Raw genomic sequence first — 26637 nt, 5'->3', positions numbered from 1 at the left:
GTAGAAATTGCAAAGATAAAAGAGAGAGTGCCTGTGAACCCTTACCTAACCTCTCATATAACCACAGTATGATGATCAAAACCAGGGAAATGACATTGGTATGATACGACAGACTAAACTACAAACCTTAATGGGGCTTCAGTTTACCCAGGCCCCACTTTTGTTTCTTTCTTTTTTTTTTTTTGGTGGCATATGTTGTTGTTGGTAGGTGTCATTGAGTAGGTTCTGACCCATAGTGACCTTATGCATGACAGAATGAAACAATGCCTGGTCCTGCACCATCCTCACAATCATTGTTATGCTTGAGGTCATTGTTGCAGCCACTGTGTCAATTCATCTCATGAAGGGTCTTCCTCTTTTTCGCTGACCCTCTACTTTACCAAGCATGATGTCCTCCTCCAGGGACTGGTTCCTCTTGATAACGTTTCCAAAGGATATAGGACTTAGTCTCGTCACCCTTGCTTCTAAGAAGCATTCTGGTTGTGCTTCATCCAAGACAGATTTGTTCATTCTATAATGCGATCTCTGGCATTGTTTCTATCACCAAGACCATATTTTCCAACTGCCAATCCTTCTTTATTTCCAGCTTTCACATTCTAATCACCAGTATTTATCAAAGCATCCTGACTGTATGTTCAATCAATTTCAGACTGCAGAAGTGGGTAAAAATCTTCAATTTCCTCATCTTTGTCCTTATTGGTTAGTGCATAAATTTAAATATTACCCATATTAACTTGTCTTCCTTGTAGGTGTACAGATATTGTCCCATCACTGACAGCATTGTACTTCAGGATAGACCTTGAAATGTTCTTTTTGATGATGAATGCAATGCCACTCGTCTTCAAGTTTTGTCATTCTTGTCAAAGTGGACCACATGATTTTCTGATTCAAAATGTCCAGTACCAGTCCATTTCAGCACATTAATGCCTCGTATATCAAGGTTTATTCGTTCCATTTCATTTTTGGCAATTTCCAATCTTCCTAGAGTCATACTTTGTACATCCCACTTTCTGATTATTAATGGATGTTTGCAGCTGTTTCTTCTCATTTTGAGCCATGCCACATCAGCAAATGAAGGTCCCGAAAGCTTGACTCCATCCATATCATTAAGGTCGACTCTACTTTGAGGAGGCAGTGCTTTCCGAGTCATTTTTGGAGTGCCTTCCAACTTGAGGGGCTCATCTTCCTGTACTGTATCAGACAATGTTCCTCTGCTATTTATAAGATTTTCACTGGCTAATTATTTTCAGAAGTAGACCACCAGGTCCTTCTTCCTAGTCTGTCTTAGTCTGGAAGCTCAGCTGAAACCTGTCCACCATGGTTGGTCCTGCTGGTATTTGAAATACCGGTGGCATAGGTTCTAGCATCATACCAAAACGCATGTATAGATTCATGCAACCACCACAACAATCAAGATACAGAAGTGTCCTATTTAAAAACTCCCTTTCACTTCCCCTTTATTGCACACCCTCCCTCAACCCTAGCCCCTGACCACCACTGATATGCTCTCCTTCATTATAATTCCATCTCTTCAGCAATGTCATTTAAAATGGAATCACTCAGTATGCAACCTTTCCAGACTTGCATTTTCCACGAAGCATAATACCCTAGGGATTCATCCACGTTGTTGTGTGTTCAGTCTGCTCCTTTTTAAATGCTGAGGAGTATTCCATGATAAGGAAGTACCAAAGTTTGTTTATCCATTCATCTGCTGAAGGACATTTGGGCTGTTTCCAATTTTTGGCAATTACAAATTAAGTACGTACTATGAACGTTCACATACAGGTTTTTGAGTGAACCTAAGTATGTATTTCTTACAGTAAATACCCAGGACTAGGATTGCTGGGTCATATAGTAAATGTATGTTTAACTTTATAAGAAACCAAAAAATGTTTTCCACAGTGGCTGTAGCATTTTTTACTCCCACCAACAGTGTATGAGTGTTCTAGTTCCTCCATGTTCTTGTCAACTCTTGATGTTGTCAGATATTTGGACTTTAGTCATTCTTATATGTATGTACATTTGCAATATTGTTACTCATTGCCAAAAACTCATTTCTGTCTAGGTGATTACAAGTCATAGAGAACCTATAGGACTATCCCACAGGGTTTCCAAGGCTCTAAATCTTGACAAAGCAGACTACCACATCTTTCTCCCGAGGAAGAGCTAGTGGGTTCGAACCACTGACCTTTCAGTTAACAGCGAGTGCTTAACCACTGCACCACCACGGATCCTCAATCTTATGGTAGAAAACCCAAACCTACTGCAACTGAGCCAATTATGACTCACGGCAACCCTATGGGACAGAGTAGAAATGCCCCATAGTTTCCAAGGCTGTAAATCTTTACGGAAGCAGACTGCAAAATCTTTCTCTGTCAAAGTGGACTGTGGATTTGAACAGCCAATCTTCTGAGGAGCACCTGAGCGCTTAACCACTGCTCTAGCAGAACTCCGTAATCTCACATAAGAGAGGGCAAAAGCAAACAACAACAACAAAAAAAAAAAACCCAAACCTATTGCCATGGCGTCAATTCTGACTCATATCAACCCTATAGGACAGAGCAGAAGTACCTCAAAAGGTTTCCAAGGCTGTAATCTCTACAGATGCAAGCTACCAAATTTTCCTCCCAGGGAGTGGCTGGTGGGCTCCAACCACCTAGCTTTTGGTAAGCAGCTAAGTGCTTAAACACTGTGACATCAGGGCTCCTTCTGGCACATACTACTTGATTATTGGACATTTCCTTCTTTTCTCCCCATATAGAAAGTCTCTCTGTGTGGTCCGAATATAGCTAAGGGTAAGGTTGTTAGATGCTGTCGAGTCAGTTCTGATCCATAGCGACCCTATGTACAACAGAGCAAAACAATGCCTGATCCTGTGCCATCCTCACAATCATTGCTGCAGCCACTGTGTCAATCCATCTTGATGAGGGTCTCCCTCTTTTTCACTGAACCTCTATTTTACCAAGCATGATGTCCTTCTCATGGGACTGGTCCTTCCTGATAACACGTTCAAAGTGTGTGAGACAAAGGTTCACCATCCTCCCTTCCAAGGAGTACTCTGGCTGTATTTCTTCCAAGACGGACTTGTTCGTTCTTCTGGCAGCCCAAGGTACAGTCAATATTCTTTGCAAACACCATAATTCAAAGGCATCAATTCTTCTTTGGTCTTCCTTATTCATTGTCCAGCTTTCACATATATATGAGGCGATTGAAAACACCATGACTTTGGTCGGCGCACCTCAGTTCTCAAAGCGACATCTTTGTTTTTTAACTCTTTAAAGAGGTCTTTTGCAGCAGATTTGCCCCATTCTTCTTCATATAGTCCGGCATCTCAGATTATTTGCTCGGGATACAGAATGAATAGGTACGGTGAAAGAATACAACCCTGATGCACACCTTTCCTGACTTTAAACCAATCAATATCCCCTTGTTCTATCTGAACAACTGCCTCTTGATCTATGTAAAGGTTCCTCATGAGCACGATTAAGTGGTCTGTAATTCCCATTCTTTGCAATGTTATCCATAATTTGTCATGATCCACACAGTCAAATGCCTTTGCATAGTCAATAATACACAGGTAAACATCCTTCCGGTATTCTCTGCTTTCAGCCAGGATCCATCTGACATCAGCAATGATATCCCTGGCTCCATGTCCTCTTCTGAAACGGGCCTGAATTTCTGGCAGTTCCCTGTCGATATACTGCTGCAGCCGTTTTTGAATGATCTTCAGCAAAATTTTGCTTGCATGTGATATTAATGATACTGTTCTATAATTTCCACATTCAGTTGGATCACCTTTCTTGGGAATAGGCATAAATATGGGTCTCTTCCAGTCAGTTGGCCAGGAAGCTGTCCTCCATATTTCTTGGCATAGACGAGTGAGCACTTCCAGTGCTGCATCTGTGTGTTGAAACATCTCAACTGATATTCCATCAATTCCTGGAGCCTTGTTTTTCACTAATGCCTTCAGAGCAGCTTGGACTTCTTCCTTAAGTATCATCCATTCATACTCCACCTCTTGAAATGGTTGAACATCAACTAATCCTTCCATCTTCTTTTGATGCTTCTCCAGTCATTTAATATTTTCCCCATAGAATCCTTCACTATTGCAACTCGAGGCTTGAATTTTTTCTTCAGTCCTTTCAGCTTGAGAAACACCGAGCGTGTTTTTCCCTTTTGGTTTTCCACCTTCAGCTCTTTGCACATGTCACTGTAATACTTTACTTTGTCTTCTCGAGACACCCTTTGAAATCTTCTGTTCAGTTCTTTTACTTCATCAATTCTTCTTTTTGCTTGAGCTGCTTGACGTTCAAAAGCAAGTTTCAGAGCCTCCTCTGACATCCATCTTGGTCTTTTCTTTCCTGTTTTTTCAAAGACCTCTTGCTTTCTTCATGTATGATGTCCTTGATGTCATTGCACAACTCATCTGGTCTTTGGTCACTAGTGTTCAGTGTGTCAAATCTATTCTTCAGATGGTCTCTAAATTCAGGTCGTATTTTGAGTCTCGTGGACTTGCTCCGATTTAAACTTTAAACCACAAATATTCCCTGAAATCTTCTTAAAACCAAATAATAGTTTAGCTTAACTAGTAAAAAATGTCTGCTTGAAGACTATGCTTTTCTATCTACATGAGATAAAATATGAGACAACAGCAATTATCTCATGTAGAAAGATTAGGAGACAATGAGTTTATGTTAATGGGGGCAGAACAACTAAAAAAACAAAAAAGGGTAAGAATGCTTGCCACAACTTGAAGAATATAATCAGTGTCACTAAATTGCACATGTAGAAACTATTGAGTTGGTATATATTTTACTGTGTGTATTCTCAACAACAACAAAATAGATAAAATTTAGGAAAAAGAAGAGTACTATCTATGGTGGGTTTCCACCACAGCTGCTAGGAAAGAGGACATGAAAGGGTGGTAATGAGCTTCCCTAGAAGTATACACCACTTCACCTGGAGAAAGCTTTGGACTAACCAGGATGAACAAGTCTGTCCCCGCCCCCCCCATATCCTGACATGTAAGGGACTGTCTCTGAGTTGCCCTAGGACGTTGTAGAGTTCCATAAATCACATGTATTGGATGAGGTCATTGTGCGAAAACTGTTCCAGTAAAATGGATTCAGTAATTGATGGGCAAAATGTGGATTCAGGCATACTATGAATAAAAGATCTACATTTAAATATTGGTTGTATTTGTTTGCAAGCTCAATCAGAAGCCCATGCAAGTCTTAAAGAAAGAGATAGAATTCTTTTGAATTTAATTAATTGTAAAGCTACAGAATGGAAGTGAACATAGGACTAAGAAGATATTCTAATAACATGTTCATCTCCCTCTGACCTTGCTAAAAGTGAAGTGGGCTTAAGGCACTTACTGATGAAAATCAACAACCACAGCCTTCAGTATGGATTACACCTCGACGTAAAGAAAACAAAAATCCTCACAACTGGATCAATAAGCAACATCATGATAAATGGAGAAAAGACTGAAGCTGTCAAGGATTTCATTTTACTTGGCTCTACAATCAACACCCAGGGAAGCAGCAGTCAAGAAATCAAAGGACACGTTGCACTGGGCAAATCTGCTTCAAAAGATCTCTTTAAAGTGTTAAAAAGCAAAGATGTCACTTTAAGGACTAAGGTACACCAGATCCAAACCACGGTGTTTTCAAATCGCCTCATATGCCTGTGAAAGCTGGACAATGAGAAGAAAGACCTAAGAAGAATTGATGTCTTTGAATTGAGGCGTTGCCAAATAATACTGAATATACCATGGACTGGCAGAAGAACAAACAAATCTGTCTTGGAAGAAGTACAGCCAGAATGCTCCTCAGAAGCAAGGATGGCCAGACTTAGTCTCAAGTACTTTGGACACGTTGTCAAGAGGGATCGGTCCTTGGAGAAGGACATCATGCTTGACAAAGTAGATGGTCAGTGAAAAAGAGGAAGATGCACAATGAGACGGATTGACACAGTGACTACAACTACAGGCTCAAGCATAACAACACTCAACGTGAGGATCAGTCAACACAGGACCAGGCAGTGTTTCCTTCTGTTGTATGTGGGGTCACTCTGAGTTGGAACTAACAACTCCCACTGACCTTAACATGTAGTTATTCAAGGAAAGTGTATGGCAATAAACAGAAGGCGGGCAGGAATAAAGCTTACACAAATGAGCAAGTAATGATGAAAACACTCAGAAAATGCTCTTTCATTTCAATCTAGTGTTATACCAAGCCTTCTATTGCTGATGCATATCACATACTACAGCTGATTTACTGTAAATTCAAAGCAAAGCTGAGAATCCTCTCCTAGACAATTTTGCTCCTGGGACTTTAGGAACAGCTCTGCCACACCAGAGTCCTGGCAAGTCCCCATTGTCTCCCATTGTTTTAGGCTGCATTCTCTAGAGAAGCAAAACCAGTGAAGCATACATAAAAAAAAATACATGGATACAGAGAGATTTATCTCAAGGAAATGGTTCACGTGATTGTAGAGGCTGGTAAGTTCCAAGTTCATGGTTCAGGCATCAGACTGGAGGCTTCTCCTGACTCACACAGCTGCAGGAGCTGATGAACCCAAAATAAGCAGGTCAGACCACAGGCCAATGGCTCACACAGGCTGCAGAGGCTGACGAATCCCAAGACTGGCAGGCAATACTGCAGGCCACTGAAGTCCCAAGAATCAGAGGGCAGATGATGCCATGCTGGATGTGTTATCCACAGCAAGCAAGCAAGCTCTGACAGAATGTCCATAAATATTGGATACAGGCCACACTCTCAAAGAAACTCCCTTTTCAACTGATTGGCTGCTCATATCAGATCATGAAATGGAGGATGATTACATCAGATCTCAAAAATGCCTGATTACATAACTGCCAAGCCACTGAGAATCACAGCCCAGCTAAGCTAACATACAACCTTAACCATCATGCCCATCAATGACAAATTCTGCCTTCAAGTGCTTCATCAACATCTCTAACACTGTCCTAAATTTCTTACCACAGGCCCCCCAACAGGGCTGTGTGCATCTGGTTTGGCCCTGGCCCCCTGCCCCTCCCTTCTCACCTCCATTCCCTAAACCGTGCCCTACTCTGCAAGCAGAGCAACTCCCCAGAATGTAGGTCTGACCCCTCCCTCCTGCCTGTAGCACCCCCTCACCAGTGGGTGTCTGTGGGCAGTGGAGTGTCAAGGCCAGCCTCTGTGGCCTCCACTCTCTCCACACAGTGCCCTGCTCACTTTGTGTCTCCAGTCTCTGACTCTCCCCACCCTGTGGCCCCTTCAGGGCTCTTTTCATTCTTGTGTTTCTTCCTTTCCTTTCCTGTAGGTATCTGAGTCAGTGACTTCACTAAAACTCAGTCCCTCTTGGCCCTGTCTCCCGCACCCCTCACCACCAGCTACAAGTTCAGCAATTTTAAACTAGTGATTGTGTCCTAAAAATCTCTCATATTCCAAGCTCCCACGTCTCATGCTTCTGTGCTTCCATCAGCTCCTGAGGTCTCCTCTCCTGGAATTCTCCACCGACCACCCCAAACCTCCTTTGCCTGACTATCGCAGATTTGTACGTCAAGATGCAGTGCAGGTGGCCCCTGGAACAATAAGTAATTCCCTCAGATTGAGCTCAGAGTCCCATTCCCCTTTGGATGCTTTTGGAGTAAACTGGGTGTTCAATCACCGTGCGTTATATTGAAATTGCTTTTTTAGGTACTGGCTTCCTAAACCCTAAAACTTCAATAGAACAGGTAACATTTATACTTTCTCTTTCAGCAAAAACTTCAGACCTGGAAAGCAGTTGACACTAAATATATGTTTTTGAATTGAAGCCAAAGCACCCTGTCAACTTTCTCAAACCTTTAGCCTGAGCTCACACTCTTTTTCTTCTATGAGTCTCCTCTGACCTCCTGACTTCCCATTCCATGTACCTCGTCCAACCTAACATCTTCTCTCAACCCCTTCAACTCACTTTCATGTGTTCCATCATTAGGTCGTTCTAACATCTGACTTTATTTTTATATTTCTGAATTGTCCTGACTGAAACCGTCTCTCCAGTTGCTTCTGGTTCCCACTGGTAGCTCCTGTCATTGGCCCCTATGGTTTCCTTGTGAGTTCACTTGTCTTTCTGACCAGCCTGGTACTCCATGACCAATGCTTTTGGGTGATGTGGGTCTAATTTCACTCTAAAACTTCTCCCTTTTTCTTCTGCCTCCCCCATCTTGTACTTGTAGGCAGGAAGCCAGACTATGTATGCCCTGCTGAGACCCTTACCTGCTGGAGACAGTTGGGAATCACAGATCAGACCAAACTTCCAAACAGACTCCCACTGCAGCCTGACTGTCTCTACAACAATCTCATGGTCGCTTCCTCCAGACGGCTGCTTTGAGGTGTCCCAACTTCTTCATGCCTCAAACTCCCCTGGCTCTGTTTACTCCCAGACAACACAGACTCCCTCCTTTCCTTCCTCTTCATCTTGGACTTCTCAAGAAAGGCTAGCCCTTCTCGTTTCTCCAGAACTGTGCACTACAGCCTCCCTGTTCTGACCTCTCTTCCCTGGACATCCCCCTCCACCTGTAAAATATTCTCACCTACCTCAGCCAAGACAGACATTCTTCCCTTTGATCACACTTCCTACCAAGACTGGACCATCTCAGTAGTTTCCTTCCCCATAAACCTACCGAGAATATGACTTTACTGCCACTCGTGTCTTTGAAGAACACACTCTACTTTCACTGTAGTCACAGTGCCTTCTCAAACCTGAGCATCCACCTCCCAGTTGACAAATGCCACAGACTTTGCCCCAGATCCACCCTCTTCATGCCTGTGTGGCATCAACTCTTTCCACCTCCCACTCAATGTCATTTTGAAGGGGAGGGGATGTGCTACACCAACCAGAGACCATTGCGCCATCTTACACCATGTCCAGTGTGCACATTCGTATACTTGTACTTCAAATGCCCTTACCTGCCCTCCAATCTACTAAAGAAATGCTGCATATAATAATTCAAGTCACCTTCCCTTTATGCTATCAATTTCTACTATTTCTTCCAACAGATTTTAGCTATACCAATAATCCCTTAGTAAAAACTTTAGAATGCCAAATTAGGGAAACCACATGGGATAGCAAGAACAGTTCCCAAGTTGCCCCCACACATACATTTCCAGCCTTGTGTGGCTCTAGAACCATATACCACTCTTACCTACTTACTAATGCTTGGGGTGGTAGAAAATGAGGATCCTCCAACTAACCCATCAGTGATGCTCACCCTTAAATCTATCTGCATCTTCACTCTGTAGCCTGGTCCTCTCTGACCAGATCACTGATGAAGCACCCATTGGGTCTTCACGCATCTAGCGTTTCTCCACTCCTTCCATCTTTCAAAAATATTCAAGAGTTAAGAGGCGTCGAGAATGCCTTCAATTTCTCTGACGTTTTGTGCACTGGTTTTATTTGCTGTTGCCTAGCACTCATGGTTTCCTATCAAACCCCTACCATCCCATCCCAGAAGGCCCGTGAAAATGGGAGCGGACAAATATCCTCTGACCTCCAGTTCCTGGAAATCCTCCTCTTCCTCCACATCATAGGAGAGGGTGTGGATTTTGATGTCATCAGCCGAGAGGTCGATGAATTTCCCGTCGGGGTATTCTAGGCTGTCTTTGGTGGGTGAGTGGTCCTCAATGAAGGTGGTCTCACAGCAGTCGGCAGCCATGCCTTCCCCCCAGGAGCGCAACACGCCTTCTGAGTAGAGGATGATGTTGGGGCGGTAGTGGGACTCCACTGACTGCTGAAGGGTGTTGGGGTCCAGCAGCTGCTGGACTGGCTCACTTCTGCTGCTGTCCAGGACAGCCGGTGTGGTGCCAACCATTACCCGGTGGCTCTGGTACTGGGGTGCCGGGTAAAGAGACACCAGGCCATCTCTGCTCTCTGCCATCAAGTTCCGGGTGTTAATCAAGCCATTCCTCTTGCCAGCATCACTGATTTTACTGTGCACCAGCATGCTCCTCTGCTCCATGATGCTCGCCATGACACCCTCCTCTGGACAGGTGAGTCCACCTTCACCTCATGGGCCCATTTCTCCTAGAGGTAGAGGAGACAGAGATGAGACCAGAAAACCACACCTGAGAGATAGCTAATCAGCAAAACCCTTGTTCCAGACTGTACCAGTCAACCTGGAGAGTCAGACAACATCCAGGCCTGCCAAATTTTAAAAAAGCTCTATCAGGGCAGCCACCTGGAAGGAAGCCAAAAATCGATTACCCACATTTATATAAAGTCTCTGCTTCCAAACTGTGGGGACTCTGCAGGAATTAGAGGTATTGCAGCTCTAGAGGAGCCTATGATAGCCAGCAGATATCCTGAAACCAACAGGGAAAACACAATCCCATTGGCATCCATCCAGTCCACAGGGGAAAAAAATCCATAAATCTGTAATCAGCATTGGCTCTTTCCAAATCCATAGTTATTCATTCAAACAGGAAAACACATAATCAAGGACAAAGGGTTTGAAATAATGTCCCAAACAGATTTGGAAGATAAATGACAAGAGGACCCACATCATTAGTACTGTATGTGGACAAAATTCCTCATCTCAGGAATTCCTCATATGTACATGTTAGTATATTCTAATATACTTACTGGAGTCTCTGGGTGGCACAAATGGTTTGCACCTGACTATCAAACTAATGGATTGATAGTTGGAAAATATGGCATTGGTGACAGAAATAATAGAAATGATGTCAGAGATAGCATGTTAGAATTTTATAAGACCAATGACTTGTTCCGTGCAAATACCTTTTTTCACCAACATAAATGGAGACTATACACATGGACCTTGCCAGATGGAATACACAGGGATTAAATTGACTACATCTGTAGGAAAAGATGATGGAAAAGCTGAATATCATCAGTCAGAACAAGGTCAGGGGCCGAATGCAGAACACATCTTCAATTGTTCATATGCAAGTTCAAGTTGAAACAGAAGAAAATTAGAACAAGTTGATGAAAGCCCAAGTACCACCTGGAGTATTTCCCACTTGAATTTAGAGACAATCTCAAGAATAGATTTGGCACGTTGAACACTAATGAACAAAGAGAGACAAGTTGTGGAATGACATCAAGGACATCAACTGTGAAGAAAGCAAGAGGTCAGTTAAAAGACAAGAAAGAAAGAAAAGACCAAAATGGATGTCAGAAGAAACTATGAAACTTGCTTTTGAAGGTCAAGTAGCTAATGCGAAAGGAAGAAATGATGAAGTAAAAGAACTGAAAAAATTTCATAGGGCAGCTTGAGAAGACAAAGTAAAGTATTATAATGACATCTGCAAAAACCTGAGATGGAAATCCAAAAGGGAAGAACACACTCAGCATTTCTCAAGCTGAAAGAACTGAAGAAAAATTTTCAATGCTCGAGTTGCAATATTGAAGGATTCTATGGGGGAAATATTAACTCAGGAAGCATCAAAAGAAATTGGAAGGAATACACAGAGTCACTATACCAAAAAGAATTAGTTGGCATTCAACCATTTCAGGAGGTACCAATAAGCAGGAACCCATAACCCATATTTCTGAAGAAAGAAGTCTAAGCTGGACTGAAGCCATTGGCAAAAAACAAGGCTCCAGGGATTGACTGAATACGAATTGAGGTGTTTCAACAAATGGATGCAATGCTGGAAGTACTCACTCATCCATACCTAGAAATTTGGAAGACAGCTACCTTACCAATCAACTGGAACACATCTATATTTATGCCTATTCCCACGAAAGGTGATCCGACCAAATGCGGAAATTATTGAACAATATCACTAATATCACATGCAAGTAAAATTTTGCTGAAGATCATTCAAAAGAGGCTGCGGCAATATATTGACAGAGAACTGCCAGAAATTCGAGCTGGATTCACAAGAGGACACAGAACCAGGATTATCATTGCTGATGTCAGATGAAGCCTGGCTGAAAGCAGAGAATACCAGAAAGATGTTTACCTGTGTTTTATTAATTATGCAAAGGCACTCGACTATGTGGGTCATAACAAATTATAGAAAACACTGAGAAGAACGGGAATTTCAGAACACTTAATTGTGCTCATGAAGAACCTGTACATAGATCAAGAGGCAGTCGTTTGAACAGAACAAGGGGATACTGTGTGGTTTAAGTCAGGAAAGGTGTGTGTAAGGGTTGTATCCTTTCACGATACCTATTCAATCTGTATCCTGAGCAAATAATCAAGAAACTGGTCAATATGAAGAATGGGGCATGAGGATTGGAGAAAAACTCATTAACAACCTGCATAATGCAGACGACACAACCTTGCTTGCTGAAAGCGAGGACTTGAGGCACTTGCTGATGAAGATCAAAGACCACAACCTTCGGTACAGATTACATCTCAACGTAAAGTAAACCAAAATCATCACAACCGGGCCAGTAAGGAACATCATGATAAATGGGGAGAAGATTGAAGTTGTCAAGGATTTCATTTTATTTGGATCCACAATCAACACCCATGAAAGCAGCAGTCAAGGAATCAAATGATTGGACGCAGGGTCAAAATGGTGAAGTAGTCAGATGCTTCATGTGGTCCCTCTTACAACAAAGACCCCCCCCCAAAACAAGTGAATCAATTATATATGACAATCTAGGAGCCCTGAACATCAAAGGCAAATTTGAGGAATCAGACTGAGTGACAGAGGTAGGGAGAGAGGGTTCAGAAGCAGTGAGGACTTGCCAAGTCTGACCCAGTGGGAACTGGCACCCTGCAGGCCAGATCACCTGGTGTGGGTGGTGCACCAAGCACTGGCATTCTGGACGTGTCTTCCACATTGGGAGAGGCCAAGCAGCACAGATTCTGCTCGAGCCTCCAAAACCAGTGAGAAGTGGTGCTCAAACAGCTGAAGATAAGTACACGTGTCTAACCTACTGTGTGGATCAAAAAACACCCCCTTTGGGAAGAACCTCTTTTGCATTTATCTGCCCCCTGCCCACTCTGCACCAGGGCCTGGCCAGCTTCAGTGGCTGCAGTGTCCTCTGGGCCGGGAGTAGGAACCATGGCGCTCCCTGAGCCATTCTCCTGACTGCGGAGAGAGAACAAACTAACAAACAGGAAAAAATAATCTGACAGTTCCCCTAAGCTGGGAACTCAAGGCAGGCACAGTTCCTTTACCTAGGCACAGGTATAAGAGGTCCAGGGACTTCAAATACCTTTCACCCTTGCATAGACCTGTGTGGGCCCATTTCAAAACAGTAGGCCCTCATTTGCACAGTACAACAGGGTATATACCTGAAGCCTACATTCAACTGTTTCAGCTGTAAGGTGGAGTGGCAGGTTCGTGATGATTGACACTGCTCTGTTCATTAAGCAGCGTCCTTGCCTAAGCAAACGGGGTGCCCCAATGACTGGTGACTCCACCCATACCACCAAGAATAAATGGTGCCTCCAAGTCCTTACAGCCAACAGTACTGAGTGCCCATATTAAGGCTGCAAAACCCACCCACCTATGCACACTAGGGAACAGGAACACACTTTCCTCCCAGACACTCAGGGGCAGCCATCAGCCCCTGCCTTACTCAGCGCATGACCCCCTACTGCAGCAAGATACCTGTGCCTACTCCTGGGCTCACATACATAGTAACAGCTCTAACCACCTGGTGACAGGACATCAGAGCTTCAAAAAGGCCAATAATAAAAGTGCTCACGCAATCAGCCTATTTGGGCACATCAAAAACAAACAAACAAAAAACCATGAAGCTAGGACACAGTAAGCAAACATAAAATGGATAAATATAAAAACTTACTGATGGCTCAAAGACAACAGTCAATATCAAATCACATAAAGAGGCAGACCATGATGCCTTCAGCAAGAGAAGAAAACAAAAAAGAAAACTTCCAGAGGAAGAAAACTTCTTGGAATTACGGGAGGCAGAATTCAAAAGATTAATATACAGAGCTCTTTAAGAGATCAGGAAGGAGATAAGGCAAAATAAAGACCAAGCAAAGGAACACATAGACAAGGCAATAGAGGACCTTAAGAAGGCTATACGAGAGTATGAGGACAATTTAACAGGCTGTAAGAATCCATAGGAAACCCTGGTGGAGTAGTGATTAAGTGCTACGGCTGCTAACCAAGAGGTCAGCAGTTCGAATCCTCCAGGCACTCCTTGGAAACTCTGTGGGGCAGTTCTACTCTGTTCTATAGGGTTACTATGAGTCGGAATCAACTCGATGGCAGTGGGTTTGGTTTTTTTGGTTTAAGAATCCATAGAGAGACAGCAAACAGAAATCCAAAAGATTAACAATAAAATTTCAGAATTGTACAACTCAATAGAAAATCATAGGAGCAAAACTGAGGCAATGGAAGTCAGAATTAGTGAGACTGAAAATAAAGCACTTGACGCAAACTTATTTGAGGAAAAATCTAATAAAAGAATTAAAAAAAATGAAGAAACCCTAAGAATTATGTGGGACTCTATCAAGAGAAATAACCTATGGGTGATTGGAGTTCCAGAATGGGGAGGGGGAAGGGAGGAAAAATAGAAAATACAGAGAGAATTGTTGAAGATTTGTTGACAGAAAACTTCCCTGATGTCATGAAACATGACAAGATATCTGTCCAAGAAGCTCATCAAACCCTGCAGAAGACCAGGTCCCAAAACAAAGTCACCAAGACTATTATAATCAAACTTGCCAAAACCAAAAATAAAGACAGAATTTTAACAGCAGCTACGGATAAACAAAAGGTCATCTACAAAAGAGAGTCAATAAGATTAAGCTCGGACTACTCAGCGGAAACAATGCAGGCAAGGAGGCAATGGGATGACATATATAAAGCCTTAAAGGAAAAAAACTGCCACCCAAGAATTGTATATCCAGCAAAACTGTCTCTCAAATATGATGGTGAAATTACAGCATTTTCAAAACTCAGCAGTGTAGGGACTTTGTAAAATCATTTTCAAAATTACAAGAAATACCAAAGAGACTCCTCTGGTTAGAAAATTAATAACATCAGGTAACCATCCAAGACTAGAACACAGGACAGAATAACGAGGTATCAACACAGATAGGGAAGTCACAAATAAATCAAACCTAAAACAATGAAAATAGGAAAAAAGAGACGTCAATATGTAAAGGATGACAACATTAAAACAAAAGAGAGGGACTAAATAATATAGTCATTTCAAACAGAGAGGAAGTCAAGGATATAAAGAAATAAAAGACCAGTTTAAACTTAGAAAAATACAGGTAAATATGAACGTAACCACAAAGGAAACTAACAAACCTACACACACACACACACACAGACTCAGCAAATACAAAATCAGCAACAATAAAAAGGATGAAAATACATAAAAAAAAAAAAATCAGCACAGAAAATTAAGTGGAACAAAGAAACTGTCAACAACACACATGCAAAAAGGCATTAAACTCATACCTATAAATAATTATGCTAAATGTAAATGGAATAAATGTACCAATCAAGGAACAGAGAGTGGCAGAGTGTATAAAAAAACACTGTCTATGCAGCCTACAAGAGACATACATTGGACTTAAATACACAAACTCAAACTCAAAGGATGGAAAAACACATCAAGGAAAAAATAATCAAACAAGAGCAGGAGAGGCAATGTAAATCTCTGGCAAAATACACTTTGAAGTAAAATCCACCATAAAGGATAAGGAAGGACACTATATAATGATTAAAGGGTCACCAGGAGGACATAACCATAATAAATATTTATGCACCCAAAGACAGGGCTCCAGAATACATAAAAAAAATTCTAACAGCACTGAAAAGAGAAATAAGACAACTCCACAATACCAGTGGTAAACTTCAACATACCACTTTCGGTGAAGGACAGAACATCCAGTAAGAAGCTCAGTAAAGACATGGAAGATCTAAATGTCACAATCAACCACTTTGATCTCATAGACATATACAGAACACTCCAGGCAACAGCAGCCAAGTATACTTTCTTTTCCAACACACATGGAACATTCTTCAGGATAGACCACATATTAGGCCACAAAGCAAGACTTAACAGAATGCGCAGCATCAAAATATTACATACTTCTATTATGAAAACATTCTGCATCCCACTTTGAAGTGTGGCGTCTAGGGTCTTAAATGCTAACAAGCAGCCATCTAAGATGCATCAATCGGTCTCAAACCACCTGGATCAAAGGAGAATGAAGAACACCAAGGTCACACGATAACTATGAGCCCAAGAGACAGAAAGGCCCACATGAACCAGAGACTTACATCATCCTGAGACCAGAAGAACCAGATGACTACAACTGATGACTGCCCTGACAGGGAACACAACAGAGAATCCCTGAGGGAGCAGGAGAACAGTGGGATACAGACCCCAAATTCTCATAAAATGACCAGACTTAATGGTCTGACTGAGACTAGAGGAATCCCGGCAGTCATGGTCCCCAAACTCTCTGTTGGCCCAGGATGGGAACCATTCATCAGACATGGAAGGGACTGGACAGTGGGTTGGAGAGAGATGCTGATGAAGAGTGAGCTACTTGTATCAGGTGGTCACTTGAGACTGTGTTGGCATGTCCTGTCTGGAGGGGAGATGGGAGGGTAGAGAGGGTTAGAAACTGGCAAAACCGTCACGAAAGGAGAGACTGGAAGGAGGGAGTGGGCTGACTCATTAGGGAGAGAGTAAGTGGGTAAGGAGTAAGGTGTATATAAGCACAATAAAAATTATTTAAAAAAAAATTACAAAGCATCTATTCTGATCATAAAGCCATAAAAGTAGAAAGTAATAACAGAAAAAGCATGGAAAAAAAATCAAACAAATGGAAACTGAACAACACCTTGTTGAAAAACTACTTCATTATAGAAGAAATTAAGGACAGAGTAAAGAAATTCATACACTCAAATGAGAATGAAAACACATCCTCCCAGAAACATTGGGACACAGCAAAAGCAGTGTTCAGAGGTCAATTTATATCAATAAATGCACACACCCAAAAAGAAGAAAGGGACAAAATCAAAACATTAGCCCTACAACTCAACACATAGAAAGAGAGCAGCAAAAGAAGCCCATGGGAAACAGAAGAAAGGAAATAATAAAAATTAGAGCACACACACACAAAAAGTTAACAAGACCAAAAGCTGCTTCTTTGAAAAGATCAACAAAATCGATAAACCATCGGCCAAATTGAGAAAAGAAAAACGGGACAGTAAGCAAATAACCTGAATAATAAATGAATAAATGACTCAACTGAAAATAAAAGAATCAAAACAGATTATGAAAAATTGTGCTCTAACAAATTTGAAAACCTGGAGGAAATGAACAAATTTCCAGAAACACACTATCTACCTAAACTAACACAAAAAGATGTAGAACAAATAAATAAACCTATAACAAAAGAAAAGATTGAAAAGGTAATTAAGAAACTAAAAAAAAAAAAAAAAATCCTGGCCATGATGGTTTCACTGGAGAATTCTACCAAACTTTCAGAGAAGAGTTAACACTATTACTACTAAAAGTATTTAAGAGCATAGGAAAGGGATGGAATACTCCCAAACCCCTTCTGTGAAGCCTGCTTAACCTAGACACCTAAACCAGGTAAAGACATCACAAAAAAAGAAAATTACAGACCAATATCCCTCATGAACATAGACACAAAAACTCTCAACAAAATTCTAGCCAATAGAATTCAACAACATATTTAAAAAATCATTCACCATGATCAACTGGCATTCATACCAGATATGCAGGAATGGTTCAACATTAGGAAAACAATCAATGTAATCCATCACATAAGTAAAAGACGAGAACCACATATTCTTATCATCTGATGCAGAAAAGGAACTTAACAAAGTCCAACACCCATTTGTGATAAAAACTCCCAGCAAAACAGGAATAGAGGAGAAACTCCTCGACATAACAAAGGGGATTTATTTATACAAAGCCAGCAGCCAACATCATTCTCAATGGAGAGACTCTGAAAGCATTCCCCTTGAGAATGGGAACCAGACAAGGATGCCCTTTATCACCACTCTTATTCAACATTGTGCTGGAGGTCCTAGCCATAGCAATCAGGCTGGAAAAAGAAATAAAGGGTATCCAAATTGGTAAGAAAGATTAAAACTATCTCTATTTGCAGATGACATGATCTTATACACCAAAAACCCTAAAGAATCCACGAGAAAACTACTGAAACTAATAGATTTCAGCAAATTATCAGTGTACAAGATAAATACAAAAATCAGTTGGATTCTTCTACACCAACGAAGAGAATGTTGAAGAAGAAATCACCAATTCAATACCATTTACAATAGCCCAAGAAGATAAAATATTTAGGAATAAATCTAATCAGAAGCATAAAAGACCTATACAAAGAAAACTACAAGACACTTCTGCAAAAAAACAAAAGAGACCCACATACATTGCTCACGAATAGGAAGACTCAACATTGCAAAAATTCTATTCTACCTACAGATACAAAACAATCCCAATCCAAATTCCAGTGGGATTTTTTTTTAATTAACTTTTATTAAGCTTCAAGTGAACGTTTACAAATCCAATCAGTCTGTCACATATATGTTTACATACATCTTACTCTGTACTCCCACCTGCTCTTCCCCTATTGAGTCAGCCCTTTCAGTCTCTCCTTTTGTGACAATTTTGCCAGCTTCCCTCTCTCTCTATCCTCCCATCCCCCCTCCAGACAAGAGCTGCCAACACACTCTCAAGTGTCCACCTGATATAATTAGCTCACTCTTCATCAGCATCTCTCTCCCACCCGCTGACCAGTCCCTTTCATGTCTGATGAGTTGTTTTCGGGGATGGTTCCTGTCCTGTGCCTACAGAAGGTCTGGGGAGCATGGCCGCCTGGATTCCTCTAGTCTCGGTCAGACCATTAAGTATGGTCCTTTTATGAGAATTTGGGGTCTGCATCCCACTGATCTCCTGCTCCCTCAGGGGTTCTCTGTTGTGCTCCCTGTCAGGGCAGTCATCGATTGTGGCCGGGCACCAACTAGTTCTTCTGGTCTCAGGATGATGTAGGTCTCTGGTTCATGTGGCCCTTTCTGTCTCTTGGGCTCTTAGTTGTCGAGTGACCTTGGTGTTCTTCCTTTTCCTTTGCTCCAGGTGGGTTGAGACCAATTGATGCATCTTAGATGGCCGCTTGGTAGCATTTAAGACCCCAGATGCCATATTTCAAAGTGGGATGCAGAATGTTTTCATAATACAATTATTTTGCCAATTGACTTAGAAGTCCCCTCAAACCATGTTCCCTAAATCCCCGCCCCTGCTCCGCTGACCTTTGAAGCATTCATTTTATCCCGGAAACTTCTTTGCTTTTGGTCCAGTCCAATTGAGCTCACCTTCCATGTATTGAGTGTTGTCTTTCCCTTCACCCAAAGCAGTTCTTATCTACTGATTAATCAATAAAAAACCCTCTCCCTCCCTCCCTCCCTTCCCCCTTCGTAACCACAAAAGTGTGTGTTCTTCTCAGTTTTTACTATTTCTCAAGATCTCATAATAGTGGTCTTATACAATATTTGTCCTTTTCCCTCTGACTAATTTCGCTCAGCATAATGCCTTCCAGGTTCCTCCATGTTATGAAATGTTTCACAGATTCGTCACTGTTCTTTACCGATGCGTAGTATTCCATTGAGTGAATATACCACAATTTATTTAACCATTCATCCGTTGATGGACACCTTGGTTGCTTCCAGTTTTTTGCTATTGTAATCAGAGCTGCAATAAACATGGGTGTGCATATATCTGTTTGTGTGAAGGCTCTTGTATCTCTAGGGTATATTCCGAGGAGTGGGATTTCTGGGTTGCATGGTAGTTCTATTTCCAACTGTTTAAGATAATGCCAGACAGATTTCCAAAGTGGTTGTACCATTTTACATTCCCACCAGCAGTGTATAAGAGTTCCAATCTCTCCGCAGCCTCTCCAACATTTATTATTTTGTGTTTTTTGGATTAATGCCAGCCTTGTTGGTGTGAGATGGAATCTCATCGTAGTTTTAATTTGCATTTCTCTAATGGCTAATGATCGAGAGCATTTTCTCATGTGCCTGTTGGCTACCTGAATATCTTCTTTAGTGAAATGTGTGTTCATATCCTTTGCCCACTTCTTGATTGGGTTGCTTGTCTTTTTGTGGTTGAGTTTTGACAGAATCATGTAGATTTTAGAGATCAGGCGCTGGTCTGAGATGTCATAGCTCAAAATTCTTTCCCAGTCTGTAGGTGGTCTTTTTACTCTTTTGGTGAAGTCTTTAGATGAGCATAGCATGTTTGATTTTTAGGAGCTCCCAGTTATCAGGCTTCTCTTCATCATTTTTGGTAATGTTTTGTATTCTGTTTATGCCTTGTATTAGGGCTCCTAGGGTTGTCCCTATTTTTTCTTCTATGATCTTTATCATTTTAGTCTTTATTTTAGGTCTTTGATCCACTTGGAGTTAGTTTTTGTGCATGGTGTGAGGTATGGGTCCTGGTTCATTCTTTTACAAATGGATATCCAGTTATGCCAACACCATTTGTTAAAAAGACTATCTTTTCCCCAATTTACTGACACTGGTCCTTTGTCAAATATCAGCTGCTCATACGTGGATGGATTTATATCTGGGTTCTCAATTCTGTTCCATTGGCCTATGTGCCTGTTGTTGTACCAGTACCAGGCTGTTTTGACTACTGTGGCTGTATAATAGCTTCTGAAATCAGGTAGAGTGAGGCCTCCCACTTTCGTCTTCTTTTTCAGTAATGTTTTGCTTATCTGGGGCTTCTTTCCCTTCCATATGAAATTGGTGATTTGTTTCTCTATCCCCTTAAAATATGACATTGGAATTTGGATCGGAAGTGCGTTATATGTATAGATGGCTTTTGGGAGAATAGACATTTTTACTATGTTAAGTCTTCCTATCCATGAGCAAGGTATGTTTTTCCACTTAAGTATGTCCTTTTGAATTTCTTGTAGTAGAGCTTTGTAGTTTTCTTTGTATAGGTCTTTTACATCCTTGGTAAGATTTATTCCTAAGTATTTTATCTTCTTGGGGGCTACTGTGAATGGTATTCATTTGGTTATTTCCTCTTCGGTGTTCTTTTTGTTGATGTAGAGGAATCCAAGTGATTTTTGTATGTTTATTTTATAGCCTGAGACTCTGCCAAACTCTTCTATTAGTTTCAGTAGTTTTCTGGAGGATTCCTTAGGGTTTTCTGTGTATAAGATCATGTCATCTGCAAGTAGTGATAACTTTACTTCCTCCTTGCCAATCCGGATACTCTTTATTTCTTTGTCTAGCCTAATTGCCCTGGCTAGGACTTCAAGTACGATGTTGAATAAGAGCAGTGATAAAGGGCATCCTTGTCTGGTTCCTGTTCTCAAGGGAAATGCTTTCAGGTTCTCTCCATTTAGAGTGATATTGGCTGTTGGCTTTGCATAGATGCCCTTTATTATGTTGAGGAATTTTCCTTCAATTCCTATTTTGGTAAGAGTTTTTATCATAAATGGGTGTTGGACTTTGTCAAATGCCTTTTCTGCATCAATTGATAAGATCATGTGGTTTTTATCTTTTGTTTTATTTATGTGATGGATTACATTAATGGTTTTTCTGATATTAAACCAGCCTTGCATACCTGGTATAAATCCCACTTGATCAGGGTGAATTATTTTTTGGATGTGTTGTTGGATTCTATTGGCTAGAATTTTGTTGAGGATTTTTGCATCTATGTTCATGAGGGATACAGGTCTATAATTTTCTTTTTTTGTAATGTCTTTACCTGGTTTTGGTATCAGGGAGATGGTGGCTTCATAGAATGAGTTGGGTAGTATTCCATCATTTTCTATGCTTTGAAATACCTTCAGTAGTAGTGGTGTTAACTCTTCTCTGAAGGTTTGGTAGAACTCTGCAGTGAAGCTGTCCGGGCCAGGGCTTTTTTTTGTTGGAAGTTTTTTGGTTACCATTTCAATCTCTTTTTTTGTTATGGGTCTATTTAGTTGTTCTACTTCTGAATGTGTTAGTTTAGGTAGGTAGTGTTTTTCCAAGAATTTATCCATTTCTTCTAGGTTTTCAAGTTTGTTAGAGTACAATTTTTCGTAGTAATCTGAAATGATTCTTTTAATTTCTTTTGGTTCTGTTGTGATGTGGTCCTTCTCGTTTCTTATTTGGGTTATTTGTTTCCTTTCCTGTATTTCTTTAGTCAGTCTAGCCAATGGTTTATCAATTTTGTTAATTTTTTCAAAGAACCAGCTTTTGGCTTTGTTAATTCTTTCAATTGTTTTTCTGTTCTCTAATTCATTTAGTTCAGCTCTAACTTTTATTATTTGTTTTCTTCTGGTGCCTGATGGGTCCTTTTGTTGCTCACTTTCTATTTGTTCAAGTTGTAGGGACAGTTCTCTGATTTTGGCTTTCTTCTTTTTGTATGTGTGCATTTATCGATATAAATTAGCCTCTGAGCACTGCTTTTACTGTGTCCCAGAGGTTTTGATAGGAAGTATTTTCATTCTCGTTGCATTCTATGAATTTCCTTATTCCCTCCTTGATGTCTTCTATAACCCAGTCTTTTTTCAGGAGGGTATTGTTCAGTTTCCAAGTATTTGATTTCTTTTCCCTAGTTTTTCTGTTATTGATTTCTAGTTTTATTGCCTTGTGGGCTGAGAAGATGCTTTGTAATATTTCGATGTTTTGGACTCTGCAGAGGTTTGTTTTATGACCTAATATGTGGTCTATTCTAGAGAATGTTCCATGTGCGCTAGAAAAAAAAGTATACTTTGCTGCAGTTGGGTAGAGAGTTCTGTATAAGCCAATGAAGTCAGGTTGTTTGATTGTTGTAAGTAGGTCTTCCGTGTCTCTATTGAGCTTCTTACTGGATGGCCTGTCCTCTCCGAAAGTGGTGTGTTGAAGTCTCCTACTATAATTGTGGAGGTGTCTATCTCACTTTTCAATTCTGTTAAAATTTGATTTATGTATCTTGCAGCCCTGTGATTGGGTGCATAAATATGTAATATGGTTATGTCTTCCTGATCAATTGTCCCTTTTATCGTTATATAGTGTCCTTCTTTATCCTTTGTGGTGGATTTAAGTCTAAAGTCTATTTTGTCAGAAATTAATATTGCTACTCCTCTTCTTTTTTGCTTATTGTTTGCTTGATATATTTTTTTCCATCCTTTGAGTTTTAGTTTGTTTGTGTCTCTAAGTCTAAGGTGTGTCTCTTGTAGGCAGCATATAGATGGATCGTGTTTCTTTATGCAGTCCGTGACTCTCTGTCTCTTTATTGGTGCATTTAGTCCATTTACATTCAGCTTAATTATAGATAAATAAGTTTTTAGTGTTGTCATTTTGATGCCTTTTCATGTGTGTTGTTGGCAACTGCATTTTTCCACATACTTTTTAGTGCTGAGACGTTTTTCTTAGTAAATTGTGAGATCCTCATTTTCATAGTGTTTGACTTTATGTTAGTTGAGTCGTTACGTTTTTCTTGGCGTTTATCTTGAGTTATGGAGTTGTTATACCTTTTTGTGGTTACCTTATTATTTACCCCTATTTTTCTAAGTAAAAACCTAACTTGTTTCGTTCTATATCGCCTTGTATCACTCTCCATCTGGCAGTTCAATGCCTCCTGTATTTAGTCCCTCTTTTTGATTATTGTGATCTTTTACCTATTGACTTCCATGATTCCCTGTTATGTGTATTGTTATTTTTTTTTAATTAATCTTAATTTGTTTGTTTTTGTGATTTCCCTATTTGAGTTGATATCAGGACATTCTGTTTTGTGACCTTGTATTGTGCTGGTATCTGATATTATTGGTTCTCTGACCAAACAATATCCTTTAGTATTTCTTGTAGCTTTGGTTTGGTTTTTGCAAATTCTCTAAACTTGTGTTTATCTGTAAATATCTTAATTTCGCCTTCATATTTCAGAGAGAGTTTTGCTGGATATATGATCCTTGGCTGGCAGTTTTTCTCCTTCAGTGCTGTGTATATGTCGTTTCATTCCCTCTTGCCTGCATGGTTTCTGCTGAGTAGTCTGAACATATTCTTATAGATTCTCCTTTGAAGGAAACCTTTCTTTTCTCCCTGGCTGCTTTTAAAATTCTCTGTTTATCTTTGGTTTTGGCGAGTTTGATGATAATATGCCTTGGTGTTTTTCTTTTTGGATCAATCTTAAATGGGGTTCGATGAGCATCTTGGATAGATATCCTTTTGTCTTTCATGATGTCAGGGAAGTTTTGTGTCAGGAGTTCTTCAACTATTTTCTCTGTGTTTTCTGTCCCCCCTCCCTGTTCTGGGACTCCAATCACCCGCAAGTTATCCTTCTTGATAGAGTCCCACATGATTCTTAGGGTTTCTTCATTTTTTTAAATTCTTTTATCTGATTTTTTTTCAGCTATGTTGGTGTTGATTCCCTGGTCTCCAGATGTCCCAGTCTGCATTCTAATTGCTCGAGTCTGCTCCTCTGACTTCCTATTGCATTGTCTAATTCTGCAATTTTATTGTTAATCTTTTGGATTTCTACATGCTGTCTCTCTATGGATTCTTGCAACTTATTAATTTTTCCAGTATGTTCTTGAATAATCTTTTTGAGTTCTTCAACAGTTTTATCAGTGTGTTCCTTGGCTTTTTCTGCAGTTTGCCTTATTTCGTTTGCGATGTCTTGAAGCATTCTGTAAATTAGTTTTTTATATTCTGTATCTGATAATTCCAGGATTGTATCTTCATTTGGGAAAGATTTTGGTTCTTTTGTTTGGGGGGTTGGAGAAGCTGTCATGGTCTGCTTCTTTAAGTGGTTTGATATGGATTGTTGTCTCCGAGCCATCACTGGGAAACTAGTTTTTCCAGAAAATCCGCTGACTGGTACGCTGGCTCCAGGCTCTGAAAACAATCGCTGCCTCCCCGTATTTGTTCGTTCTCTGTCTCTAAATCTGTGTTTGTTGTTCAGGGTTCGTTGTATGTGATCGATTCACTTGTTTTTCTGAGTCTTTGTTGCAAGAGGTATCCGCCGTAGCGTCCACCTAGTCCGCCATCTTGGCCCCGCCTCCCAGTGGGATTTTTTAATGAGATGGAGAAACAAATCACCAACTTCATTCGGAAATGGAAGAGACTCCGGATAAGTAAAGCATTACTGAAGAAGAAGGACAAAGTGGGAGGCCTCGCACTCCCTGATTTAAAAAGTATTATACTGCCACAGTAGTGAAGACAGCCTGCCACACAGGTACAACAACAGATACACAGAACCATGGAACAGAATTCAGAATCCAAACATAATTCATCCACCTATGAGCAGAGTTAAGTGCTACGGCTGCTAACCAAAGGGTCGGCGGTTTGAATCTGCCAGGCGCTCCTTGGAAACCCTATGGGGCAGTTCTACTCTGTCCTATAGGGTCGCTATGAGATGGAATCGACTCGACGGCACTGGGTTTTTGGTTTTTATGAGCAGCTGATATTTGCAAAAGTCCCAATGTACATTAACTGGGGAACAGTCAGTCTCTTTAACAAATGGTGCCAGCATAACTGGATATTCATCTGTAAAAATATGAAACAAGACCCATACCTCACACCATGCACAAAAACTAACTCAAAATGGATCAGAGACCTAAATATAAAATATAAAACGATAAGATCATGGAAGAAAAAATAGTGACAATGCTAGGAGCCTTAATACATGGCATAAAGAGAATACAAAGTATTACTAACAATGCACAAACATCAGAAGAGAAACTGCATAACTGGGAGCTGGTAAAAATCAAACACTTATGCTCATCAAAGGACTTAACCAAAAGAGTAAAAAGACAATCTACAGACTGGGAAAAAATTTTTGGCTACGACAAATCTGATCAGTGTGTAATCTCTAAAATCGAAAAGATAATGCACAACCAACCTCAACAAAAAAAGATGAATGACCCAATTAAAAAATGGGCAAAGGATATGAATAAGCACTTCACCAAAGACATTCAGGTGGCTAACAGATTCATGAGTAAATGCTCAGGATCATTACCCATTCCCCACCCAACCCACCCATGAGAAATGCAAATCAAAACTACAATGAGATACCATCTCATCCCAACATGGCTGGCATTAATCCAAAAAACACAAAACAATAAATGTTGGAGAGATTGTGGAGAGACTGTAACACTTATACACTACTGGTGGGAGTGTAAAATAGTACAACCACTTTGGAAATCAATTTGGCACTTCCTGAGAAAGCTAGAAATAGAACTACCATATTATCCAGCAATCCCACTCCTTGGAATATATCCTAGAGAAATAAGAGCCTTTATATGAACAGATATATGCACACCCATGTTCACTGCAGCACTGTTTACAATAGGAAAAAGATGGAAGCAACCAAGGTGTCCATTAATGGATGAATGGATAAATAAATTATGGTATATTCACACAATGGAATACTACGCATTGATAAATAACAGAGAGAAATCTGTGAAAAATTTCATAACATGGAGGAATCCCGAAGGCATTATGCTGAGAGAAATTAGTTGCAAAAGGACAAATATTGTATAAGACCACTATTATAAGAACTCAAGAAATCATTTAAACAGAGAAGAAAATATTCTTTGATGGTAATGAGAGGGGGAGGGACGGAAGGTGGGAGAAGGGTATTCACTAATTACATAGTAGATAAGAACTACTTTAGGTGACGGGAAAGACAACACAC

General features: G+C 40.5%; 1 protein-coding gene across 11 annotated transcripts in view; it reads right to left on the bottom strand.

The window, feature by feature from the left end:
* SYNDIG1 (synapse differentiation inducing 1) overlaps positions 1 to 26637 on the bottom strand; it is a 274280-nt gene that overhangs the window by 120496 nt on the left and 127147 nt on the right. For all 11 annotated transcript variants that reach the window (XR_007515430.1, XR_007515429.1, XM_049869585.1 and 8 more), the window contains one exon: positions 9542 to 10074. Coding sequence is in view for 9 of the 11 variants with exons in the window: in XM_049869585.1 (XP_049725542.1) it covers positions 9542 to 10021 (480 nt within the window). In the remaining 2 variants the exon portion in view is untranslated. The remainder of the gene's footprint in view (positions 1 to 9541; positions 10075 to 26637) is intronic.

This window comes from Elephas maximus, chromosome 25 (genome assembly GCF_024166365.1).
Source record: "Elephas maximus indicus isolate mEleMax1 chromosome 25, mEleMax1 primary haplotype, whole genome shotgun sequence".
NCBI lineage: Eukaryota > Metazoa > Chordata > Mammalia > Proboscidea > Elephantidae > Elephas > Elephas maximus.
Note: the sequence above shows the minus strand (reverse complement) of the source record. Positions and strands in the feature narration are given on the sequence as shown.